The sequence below is a fragment of the Drosophila subpulchrella genome, chromosome 2L, assembly GCF_014743375.2.
Source record: "Drosophila subpulchrella strain 33 F10 #4 breed RU33 chromosome 2L, RU_Dsub_v1.1 Primary Assembly, whole genome shotgun sequence".
NCBI classification, from domain to species: Eukaryota; Metazoa; Arthropoda; class Insecta; order Diptera; family Drosophilidae; genus Drosophila; species Drosophila subpulchrella.
Genome location: NC_050610.1, coordinates 13,066,512 through 13,078,917, shown reverse-complemented (window position 1 = coordinate 13,078,917; position 12,406 = coordinate 13,066,512). Strand labels below are relative to the sequence as shown.

At 39.6% G+C, this 12,406-nt stretch overlaps 1 protein-coding gene and 1 long non-coding RNA gene across 2 annotated transcripts; one reads left to right on the top strand and one right to left on the bottom strand.

Moving 5' to 3' along the window:
• Positions 1-7,327: 7,327 nt before the first annotated feature.
• On the top strand, positions 7,328-8,031 carry LOC119547476. Its single transcript, XR_005219230.1, has 3 exons — positions 7,328-7,470; positions 7,534-7,609; positions 7,675-8,031. It is a non-coding gene; the product is annotated as an uncharacterized LOC119547476 (long non-coding RNA).
• LOC119547474 (carboxylesterase 1E) lies at positions 8,025-10,712 on the bottom strand. Its single transcript, XM_037854360.1, has 2 exons — positions 9,768-10,712; positions 8,025-9,239 (listed from the first exon to the last, which is right to left on the bottom strand). Exons 1-2 carry the CDS (start codon positions 10,668-10,670, stop codon positions 8,115-8,117), a joined length of 2,028 nt encoding a protein of 675 aa, XP_037710288.1. The 5' UTR covers positions 10,671-10,712; the 3' UTR covers positions 8,025-8,114.
• Positions 10,713-12,406: the final 1,694 nt, after the last annotated feature.

The following is a 12,406-nucleotide window of genomic DNA, read 5'->3' as shown; positions in this document are numbered from 1 at the left end:
GAGGGCGAAAAAGAAACGAGATGCAAAGGAGTAGAAACCAATTGCAAAGTTTTTGGGTATAAAGATGAGGGAGAACTTTCAGAAGGTAAATCTGTCTCCATCTGGATGCCTCAACCGCTCTTTTACCATTGTGAAATTATGCCTTTTGGCTGCCAGCGAGTCGGCTGCATCAAAAAAAAAATGGAAACCGAAAAATAGCAAAGGTAGGAAAAATGCAATAGCGCAGAAATTAAAGAATAATATTTTCTTAGGTCCACCCACGAAATGCAGGCGAGCGTTAACCGAAAAAAAGCGAAAAGATAAACAAGAATTTCGAAGGGGGAGAAAAATAGAAGCCAGACTCTTTAAAAACGCATAAATTGTCATTGGTTGACGAGGGGTGGAATTGCAGACCTACCACCCACATCTTTAAGTGTTATTCTTTGGTAACTAACCCCTATGAAAGCAATTGGGGCCGGGGTCGTAATACGATATGTTTACTTAAGGAGAAGATACGATGGCCCCGCAAAAGCAGGTAAAAAGCTTTTGTCAATCAAAATGCCAACTGACAGTTGACAGAGTTTTTGTTTTTAAGGCCTACATAAATAAGCCCTAAATGGACTGATCAACGACATTAACAGCAGCAACAAGAATGTTGGGCATAAAATAAAGGAATATTTAAATAAACTTGGCGGGGGCATAAATCTGCATGCAAACTAAATGACAACATGCGTGGCACCAACAACAATTGCATCATCAAGTCGTGACGTTTGACAAATGAGCCTTAACCTCCCCCATTTGGCAAAGTAAAATATTGCAGGCTCACCCACATGCAGCACCCACACACAGGCAGGCAGACACACACACTCTCTCAGGGAATTCAAGGTACATCAAATGGGTGTAACAAAGGCAAAAAAGCAGTTGAGAGACATCAGGAGTGCAAAAGTTGGAGATGGCATAATTCTATGATAGTTATCTTTAAAAAAAATATTTTTTTTTTTAAATACTTTGAATTTTATTTAAAAACAGACGTTTAAATTTATAATTTAAAAATGAAAAACTATTTAATATATTTTTAATAGATTTGATAGTACATTTTTACGTAGCCTTAAGGGTTGTAATATTCAGATACTGAACTTTTGTGCAAAGAACCGAGTTCAATCCCACACTCCACAAACTAATATTTTTGTTGGTCCTTTTTTAACCAAAGAGCTTTCTTTTTCATAAAACCCACTTTTTATTATACTTTCATTGTTTTAATAAACACAAAAATTTAACTTTGATTCAAAAATTAAAGAAAATATTTTTGAGCTTTTAATTTTTTTTGTTTTTCAAATTTGAATAAATTAGTTTTTTAAAAATTGTATGTCTATAAAAAGTAATTATAATTATAATTTTTATCCTTCCTTCTCACGCTTCCATCTCGACCCGCAATTTCCATTTCCAGAGTTACATTTATTTGGCGATGGGAAGACATTTTCCCTCCGCACTTTCACAAATAAGAGTCATAGTCGAGTCAGCACAAAATTCAGACAGCCTCCGCCATTCTGCAGTCCTCACTTGCCGTCGCTTTTTATGGCAAATTGTCAGCGCTGTCGTAATTTTTAAGTTAAAAAATTGTTAAAAAATTTTCGTAGCATTCATTACCATGCCGCCGCCGCCTGCCACTCATTCAGTTTGGGCTTGTGTTCGAGGGTCGGGGGTCGGGTTCGAGTTCGGAGGGAGTTGAGCCCCCCTCTTGTGATGTCTGCGTGTTGCACAATAATTTATTGCCGCACAATTGCAGCTGCCACACATTCCAATGCACTTGGCGCCCGAGCAGCCACATCGAGTATGGGTTCAGTTCGGTTCGGATTCCCATCTGGGGAGGTTGGGAATGAGGATGGGATGAAAGGACTCCCCACTCCTTGTCAGCAGGCACCGGCACCCGCGGCGCTTGTAAAAGCAACTCACATTTGGCGTTGATTTCCAGCGGAGGATGCCGGCTTGTCGTGCTGTCATGGCACCAGAATCCACCCAAACCGCCCAGCAAATACCCATTCTGCCACTACATAGACGTAATGTAATTTTAAATTTATATCCCCGACTAGATTAAGGCACTGCTGCCAACGTGCAGGGATGCATGGAATACGTATTTCTAATGAACTCTTTTGGGGAGATTCGCAAAGATAAACATTGCCAGAGAGTGTGAAAATTACTGAGGAAATTCGGGGAAAGTCAGGGGATAAGCAGGCTATATTTTTCGCAAAACATTCAATTTTAACAGTTTTAAGACATACAGATTTTAAATATATACCTATTGATAAATGTCTCTGAAAAATGTGGGCATTAAAACCCCTGCATTCACAGTAATATAAAATAATACCTACCACATTCTTAAAACTCTTAAAAATGCTTTTCTTATGGAGAAACACTTATCACTATTAAATACCTAAGAAGCTTTTAGGATTATGCTTGATATGCAAAAATAGGTGATATTATACTTTACTTATTGAATATATCAAGTTTATAAATATTCTATCTATTTCCATTGGGTTGCTTTTCCCTCCCTTTAAACCATAATCAAATGCAAATGTAATTGGATATTTTGCAAACAATGTTTGCTCGTATGTCTAGAAATTGCTGCCATTTACTACGCAGCCATTAGGGATGTCTTCGTCGATAGGGTAGACTATTTTGATGGATGGCTATATGGAACGGGGGGTTTCGAAGAGATTGCGGTCTGACAGTGGCTTTTGCGGTCTTGTTGCGCGTCTTCGTCCATTAGAGAACCTTGCGAAAAGTGTCAATTACAACAGATGTCAGAAACAATCAGCGGCGTAAATAAGTCATAAGGCCCCCACATGCGCAAGTGACATCGAATCCACCCGATAAACGTGGTCAGCAACCCACTCCTGGCCAGAAAACTTATGGTAAGGTAATCAATAAGCCTGACTCGTCCAATTGCGTGCGGCTAATTAATAGTTGGATGGGCGCACCAGGAAAAGGTGTCGGATACAAAACAAAGACATCGCGGGTCAAAACTGTTAACAGTTGAATGGGTGAGAATTGTAAGGGACTCGGCATGGTCATTGTGCGTGTTCGGGGCCAATCAATACCCCAAATTATGGTAATCAATTTTAATTAGAGAGACGGTAAGAACGAAGGGCCCACAACCCTTCGAGCAACTCACTCAATTCTGTCCAAAACGCAACTGAATGCGAGTGGAGTGAATAGGACGCTTCTGAATATGACTGGACTGCAATTGACGTAGTCAAAGCGCAGCTCATAATCCGAGCACCGTGTTTAGGGATACACTTGGAGAAAAGTCAAGTCTAAAGATGTTAAGAATTGTATGTATAAATTTGAAATCAATTGGGATGATGCCCAAAAGTATGCAGTAAAAACACAATGTCATAAGATATTGTTGCATATTTTGAGCCATCTTTAAAACTAACTAAAAAGTATAAATAAAACTGCCACCTTACTTTGCAAAAATCTGTTACTTAATTTGCTTATATTGGTACAATAATATGTGACAGGAAGAAATACTGGGATGTTAAAGTAACTTAAAATGGGGCTCAAAAATATGCTTAATACTTAAGATATTGTTGCATACTTTTAGGCACCTTTAAAAGTAATTTTAGGCTTCAAGTGGTTTCTGTGGCACCCTCAATATAAAAGAAACAGTGACATTACTTTGTGAAAATCTTAAATTTAATGATATTGGTACAATAATATGTGATAGGGATAAATACTGAGATCTTGGAATCGTTTAAAATAATGCCCAAAAGTATGCAGCTAATGATCGACCTTGCGGCATACTGTTGCATAGCGGTATGTGGTATATTTAGTTTGATAATGTATTATATTATTGATCAAAAAAATCCCAGTGCACCCAACCAATTGGCAGAAAAGCTAGTGGGGGGGATTGAGCTGGGATTTTTGCTTATGTCAAAACTCGAACAATGGCCAAGTGGCTGGCCCAAAATTGAGGCTGACAGCCCTCATGGTCGCCACACCCTCATCCCCATCCACATCCTGGTCCTCATTCAAATCGAAACTGATGGACAGTCAGCCGCATCGAGTGGGTGGTGCAAAATGAGAGGGGCATGCAGGATGGCACTCGGAAATTGAAGCTGGGTCTGCCAGAGGCATCGGCTTCAAAATTCCATTATTTGGATTAGACCAATTGTTGCTTTGTATTCGGCCGCTTCGAGCTCATAACGCTCATTGAACAGCCGAAATTATAGTTCATAGCCTGAACAGTCTACTCAATTAAGATTAGCTGAATTGAATAGATAGATTTTCATATTAATAACGATCTGACTAGATCATATCTGTCAGTAATTTCTACAGAATATTTTTTAACGGATATAAAAAAACAAGTAAATTTTCATTAGGTTGATCAGTAAATACAATAAATATTATATATTATATATATCATAAATATTTGTATGATATACAGCCTATTGATTATTTTTAAGCAATGATAAGCATAATCATAAAGGTGCTTTAAACTTTCCGGAAATAATTTTCTAAAATGTATTTCCCCTGGCTGAACATCAAATTCTCATCCAGCATATTGCACCAGGCTGAAAGCTGCCAAAGTTGCCAATCTACTGAGGTCAAAGTTGGCAAACGCAAAGTAATTTGGAAAGTACACAACATTGGGCAACTGGAGCAGCTGCTGCTACTGCTGCCAACTGCTATTAACAGTAAATGACTGGCCTAATTTATGCACCTTGGTCTTAAAATCCATACCCACACATGGTGAGGGGAATTACAATTGTATTGCAGTCAACATTTCCATTGCCATTTCCATTTTCCGGGGAGGAGAAGGATGAGCTGGGGAAGGGACACGCCCCACCGCAATGCCGTAACTTGATGGAATAGCTAAGCCGAAAACCAGCCGCATAGACAGGGGCTAGAACTCAACCGAAACTATGTACCGCCGGACTCCCCGGGAATCCCCTTTCTAACATCCATCTCTGCGACTTTTTCGGGGGGGAAATTGCTTTACACAATCGAAACGCACGAAATGACAATATAAATCGAGGGGCGGAACTAATTTTGGCAAAAGACTCGAAATAGGCCGGGCACGACCACAAAAACCGGAATGATGATACTTGAAGGGGTGGCATACGAAATACGGAATATCCAAAGAGTGAGATATTGGGGGTGTGCAATTTCAGCTGGTCCTACGTCTGAATTGGCCAAAATTAACGCAACGAGTAGAAAAGTTTTTGTGTACGGAAATTGCGTAACTACGCATTAATGAAGAAAAATTACACTACGTGGTGGTGGTGGCTGGGAAAACTAACGCCCCCATTGAAAACAGGCTGCAGGTAACGAGGAAAACTTTCCGAAATTGGACGACACTTTAGGCCATAAAAGGCCTCTGATTTATGCCAATTGAAGCTCATCCAGGTAAACTGCCTTGTAATGAAGTGAAGTCCTGAAATGAATCCATGGCCAGTGGGTGATTATAGTAGTTAAATGGTTGGGAGGCCACATATTCACAAGATTAGAACAGCCAGGCTTTGATCATCATCGTCATCTAATCATTTGTTATTCGCAGGCCTGTGTTCTCCGGCTTTCGTAATGCTTTTATGGCCGTCATTAAGTCCCTGACCAGATAGATGGGGACATCTTCCATTTACGACTGCTTCGCCAACTATAATCATCGTCCATCATCTGTTGCCTAATTAATTGTAAAGTTTTTCGCTTCTTTGTTTGAAATCTTTTGCGCCCATTAATTTTGCCACAGATGTCGTAATTGCCGGGACATCGGGGCGAATGATTAATATATCAAAGTTTTGCACTCGCAACCGCCCAAGAAAATCGCCTAGAATTTTCCTACTTTCGCAATGAATTTAAACTTTTTCTGAAATGACAATGAAATAATTGCTCTTCTAGATGTGCTATTCAAAAATTCTTAACTTAGAATTTGATGTCTTTAAGAAGTCCTAATAATAACATTTTTATATCTTCTTTAAAATGTTTTTAGAAAAGTAAAATCTTTAAAAATATTTAAAGTTAACTAGCTTTCACTTTAAAAGTTACAAAATTTTCCGGACAAACTCGTATAAATGCTTCTTGTAATTATACCAATCTTTTAAATGGCAAACATTTGTGTCAATTTGTTTATTTCAAGAGCTCTAAAAAATTGAAGTAAATAGTGATTTAAATTCATGAAATTAGTTGTTAATTTAAAATTAATTAGCTACATTTTATGGAGTTTCAAGGTACTGTATAAATGCTTCTAGCTATTTTGCCAAATTCTTTAGTAATTTTGTTTCCTCAAGAGCCCTCAAAAGGCAGCCAAGTGAATCTCCTTCTTCGTCTGAAGTGGATAATGATTTAAATTCATGAAATTAGTTTTAATAATATTAATAATATCATCACTTGGCAGCACAAACCGATTTGGGAATGGGAAGGTGGCCAGGAATAAGGCTGGAACGCCATAAGCCGGCTTTGGTTTCGGCTTTCGACTTTGGATCTGGCTTGGCTTTAGCATTTTTGGTCATAGTTCAACGCTTGCTGGGAATTTGCACAAAGGCGTCAAGGCAACTCGGAGCCCCAGTCCCAGTACCTTCCATTCCCATTCCCAGACCCATTCCTCATCATCGCCATCTGGGGCTTATGCCCATTGTTGGCACTGTTGCCGTTGCCAGTGCCAACCATCATCAACATTATGCAGAAGGCTCCCGGGCTAAGATCTGGCCACAAGTTATAAAACTGCCTGGTAGCCCCAACTTGCCAACATCCCAACCCGGATTCCCCACCATCACACCCCCACCTACCATCCATTCATCTAACAAATTTCTCTCTTTGTTTAAATTTTGCGCGCCGGAAATTTGCTTATCGCCGCTTTTCAGTTGATGCCAGTGGAGGCATATTGAAGGGGGGCCCAGGGTCAGGGGAAACCATGCTTTTCGAGGGGGTCCAAAGTCAATAGGGAGATTAGTGCGGCAGGCATTGAGCCGGCACAGAGCTTTGCTAATTGAGCGACCGGTCATGGCAACAGCTTAAATCAATAGAACCAGCCCGGATTTATTCAATATGCACCCGAAACGAAAGAGAAACTTTCCGGGGGTTTATGCGGCAGATAAATTAATGATTAGCAGTGCACTTTGTTAAGTAGTGGGTCTCCATGGGACACACTATACCTAACAACAGATAGATATAGTTCCATCTTCCCAGCTGCTGATCAAGAATATATAATATAGTTTTATATCCATCAAGGGTCTACAAAAAGGGAGTTAACAAATTACGGCCTTAAAACTAAGTAGTCAACGTTTCCTAGGACTTCAAGTTTCTTTTCCATATCCAAAAATGTTGTAATGCAGTAGGCTGTTATGAAACGTCAAACTGTTATATGTCTAATCATAAGCCTCGACATTTATTCTATTGCCAGCCTTTGAGCCGTCCACATCTTTTTATACTTCTTTTTTGATCAATTTTATTTTCTAATTGTGTGTTCCTAAAAAAATTAAAATATTACAAAAAGTATGTGTTTCTAATGTTGTTATATAAAATACTTGATCTCAATAGTCTGTTAAAATATTCCAGATAATAAACAGACTGAGCTGTCCGGCTTTTTAATTTTTGTAAAAATTTTTTTTGTTTTAAATAGTAAAAAAAATAAGTGAGTACTTTATCTGTTATTATGCGATATACACCATGTTCTAAAGAGTCTATTCATGTTTTCAGGACTGAAAAGTACGAAAAATCTTAAGAAATACGATGGTTCCAGAAGCGGCATATTAAAGAAGAGGACCAGTAATCCCAGTAACTGGATCTTGCGGACCTTCATCCATTGTAGTTCATCATTGTGGGACCTGAGCAAGATCGTATCCAACGTTAAAGAATAATGCCCAGAACAGGCGTCCACGTTGGCTTGCTGATCTTGAAAAACTTGTAGGCCTGGAAGCTTTTCATCATGAAAAACTTGTAGTCCTGGAAGCGTTTCATGATTAGCAAGACACCTTGAACGCATGCGCTGGAGATTTGGCGTGATATGAGTTACTCTGATGGACCGTCTATAAATAAAGGCAACAAAATTTTAAATAAAAAATTAAATTTCTTATTTATTTATTTTTTCTCATAATAAAAAAGTAATATTGACAAGCTTTGCTTTCCGAAAACAATTACTACAAAATCCCTAAACCAAGACCACCGCCTCCTGGCTTTCTGCCCCGATTACCACCACCACCACCTCTACCTCCACCTCCTCCAAGGCCTCCCAACCCCAAGGTGTTGCCCACGCCTCCCAGAGTATCGCCCAATCCACTTCCAAGTTGTCCCAGCACATTTCCCAATCCCGCACAGGTGGTGGAAGTCAGAGGAGATAGTGAGGCTCCCAAAACGGACAATTCACAGAAGCGGAAATCATTAGAGGTCTCCAGATTTGTATCGATCTTGATAAAGGGTGTAGCTTTTCCCGTAACGCTCTGGAAAAGTGATGAACTCTTGGTGTCCTCTTTGTCTCTATTGGCAAACTTAACCAATAGATCAATAAGGTTATTACGAACTTTCAGGTCCTCAGCACTTGTCAAACGTGTTTCCTCCAAGGGATTGCCAAAAATATCATTTGCATCGAACATATAGCCGATCTCATCGCCATGACCCACTGTCTCGGGTTTATCATGAGCCGTTTCTGAGACAATAGGTAGTCCTTTTAGGAAGTTGATACCCTTTGACTTGGTGCCATTATACTCGAAGCTGTACATAAAAGCTGGAGCCAGCTTAGACCAAACTTGGGTGGTTAGAACCGCTGGCAGATTGAAAAGAACATCCGTTGTGGACTCCACCACTTTGGAGAGTACTTGATCCACATTCAGGGCTTGAGGCACCTTCCAAACATCCTGAAGAGTGGGCGTAAGAAGACCCGTTAGACCTGGAAGTTCCGGTTTGGCTATCTGACCAGTGATCTTGTCGATTTTAAGGAAGCCTGTTAGCTTGTTCAGAGAATCACTTAGAGATCCCAAGAACTGTTCCGCCGATCCAAAGACCTTCTCTATGTTTTCCACCGTTACAGAATTGGCTGTCTCGTGTTTGGTAACTCCGGTTAGCAGGGGAATCCCCGAAAAGTTATTGCTCTTGAGCTGTTGTTCCGGTTCTCCAACTATCAGGCTTGGTAATGCCCTGCCATCGTCCTCGCTTTCGATGTGAGGTTGGAAACCAACATTTCCAGTCAGTCCTTTGACCAGAGCACGTCCAGCCAAACGCTCTGTTTGCACTTTGTCATCGTTTTTAATGATCTCTTCGGCACTTTTCTGTAAAATATGGAAGAGATATAAAAATTTGTAATAAAAATGTAATTAGTAAAATTATTATATTCAAAATAATATAACCATATAGCTTGAAACTGTATCTTGAATAAAATTCGGGATCGGACTTATAAACTTGGAAAAAATATGTAACTATGTTAGTTTAAGGCTATTCCGCTAATGATAAATAATTATCAATTTAATTGTAAGTCAAATTTAAGATATTTAGAAATTTGGAGTCAAAAAAGATTTTACAAATCTTTAAAAAATGTACTCTTTAAGAAAATTAGTTTTTTAAATAAAGTAAGTTTACTCATTAAAATTCATTTTGTTTAGGTAAATTTTGTATTTAAGCTGACTTTAATTTTTTTTTAAGTGTATGAACATAGCTTTTTAATTATATAAGAGATTCAAATTAAAAAAAAATGTTATTTAATATAATTAATAAATCTTGCTCCCCTGCTGTTTATATTCAAAAAATTTAATAGTAAAGTGATTTTAAGCTTAATCTTTAGAAACCCCACCTATACTCACCGCCCTCATGCAGCTGACGATCTCCAGTTCGTTTCCAGTGGGACAGCCATTGATTTTGGCCACCTCCTGGACACTCTGCACGGGTTCCTTATCCATCGCATATTGAGATAGGGCTGTGCCCGACATGGCCACTACTCCATGAACATCCCCAGCACTCTTGGCCGTCTGGGACATGGAAAGATACATGGCACTGGCCGCTCCGGATCCATGTCCTATAGCCTGAACCTGTTTGGGATTACCTCCGAAATAGGAGATATAATCGGTGACCCAACGGAGAGCGGCAGCCAAATCGAACATGGCTAGATTGCCATCAAACTGCTTGGTGCCATCGCCCATGATTCCCAGGGATCCCAGACGATATTGAGGGGCCACCACAATGGCGCCCCTTTGGGCCATGGGCGTGGCATCGTACTGGGCGGCCGAACCATATCGATAGCCACCCGGATGGATCCACACGAAGACCGGCAGACCCGTACTTTCATCCGGCATTTGGGGAGTGTAGATATTCAACAGCAAACAATTTTCATCTCCAATAACTCGCTGAGGAAACTGCGGATGCGGTTGAATACAAGGTGGACCATGTTTGGTGGCATTGAAATCACCAGCCAGTCTTTTGTACACCGGTCGAGAGTATCTCAAAGGGCCCAGCGGAGGTTCCGCATAGTGCATTCCGAGGAAACTGTATATACCCGTATTGGGATTACGAAAGCCCTCGACACGAGCATCGCGATTAAAGAGTCTTGCGAAAATCACAGGATCATCGACCGGAGGCGCCTTCGATTGCTTGCCACCCACAATGCGTTTCACTCGAATATGCGGATCTTCACGCGATTCGCACCTCGTCAAGGTCACTATCATCCATAGTACTAGAAACAAAATGTTCCGCTTCAGCTGATTTTGCATTTCGCTTCGCTCGATTGTCAACTGGGAACTGAGCACCAACTGGCATTATAATCGAAACCCCTACTCAAAAGCGAGGCCGGCCACTTGCTCAGCTTGGCGATAAACAACAGCGGCTACTGGAATAAAAATAAGTCTAGAAAAAAAGCATCACAAAATGATAAAAAACTTAAAATTTTGCGGCCGCCTTGTTTGCTTGCCTCCAGTTGGATAAGACCATGTTTGGCACAGAGCTTCTCCGGCATTCTAATCACGTTCTCCACGCCAGTTATAGTTCACTGAGTCACTGAGAATCTGGAATTAGCTGGGGGATTTTCGGATAACTTTTCGGCGAACAAGACTCCGGGCAGTAAGCCTAATAAAACCAGAGTTCAAGGACGATGTTTGCAGTCTAAACTTAACGTCAAGACATTTATTTTTAGGTTTAAGCCCTGTTCATAATTAAAAAGCCCAAAATATACCTTACCTGTTGGAAAATAGAATCGCCTTATTAAAGCTATATAAAAAACGAAATTTATTTTATATTATTATAATATATATTTATATTATCTCCTTAAAACCACTTTATAAAACAATCTTATCTGCACATCAACCCAATAACCTGTTTGCAACTGAAATTTAAATTCCCCTTTAAGCAATTCAACATTACTTGCATCACATGTGAACATTTCTGAGATTGATGTCTCTGCTCATCTCTTGATTTAAAGACAGGCAATTAAATCAGAGACAATTTGCTGTATTATTTTATTAGCAGCGTGAGACTTCTTGCCTAGAATCACCGCCTCATCTTGCTCAATAAAATTTCTCTATAACAAACTGGTCAGTTTGGTTTTTCCCATCACACTGTAGATGCTTTCATGCTTTTCGCTGAAATTCAATTGCATGAGCAAAATAATAATGAGAGTTTAAAGCCGACAGCGGTCATTGTCTGTAGATGAGACTTTAGTGGGTTGGGTGAAGAGGGGAAGGCCAGCTAGTTGGCCATATGAACCCATAGTGCCATATTTTACAGCTGTTTGGCATTATCTTTTGCCCAGATGAATTATATTCTTCAGCATATTTACAGCTAACAGAGGAAACGTGGAGCGGAGGCCGGATGCTGGCAAATATCATGAGGCAAACGCATGTTGAGATTTCAAGCTTCTGGTTTCTTGGCCCATCCCCTTGTTCAAAAGTCGAGCCAGGACCCGGATCCATCCGGGGATTAGGCCGGGGACCGACGCAGCGGCACGCGCTGCCCGAACTGAAGGCACTCTGCCACATGAATCTCAATGTTGTTGTCCAGCCAGTCGACCACGTACGGCAGCTGATTTGTCCCAGTCTCGGCAACTGCCCTCCACTTCCATCACCCCAACTTCCTATCTATTCCACTCATCCTAGCACTGAAAAAAGGGGTTCCAGAAGATAATTCAAAATTTATTTAACGAATATAACTAATATTACAATTATTTAAAAACAATATAAATGTATCATTTTTATAATGAACATTATAAGGCACTTTAGTATATTTTTTTAGTTTATAATATAATTTTTTTCATACAAAACAAATTAATTTAAATTAAATTTTAAAAAAAGGTATTGCAAAAACATGAACTGTTTAAAATAATAATATTTAAAGGATAAACTGTCTTTAATTTTAAATTTAAGATACGGTTTTGGTAATACAAATTGGTTTTATTAAATCGTAAAAATTATCTATGATCTCTCGACATTAAGTTTAAAGTTTAAAAAATTTTGTA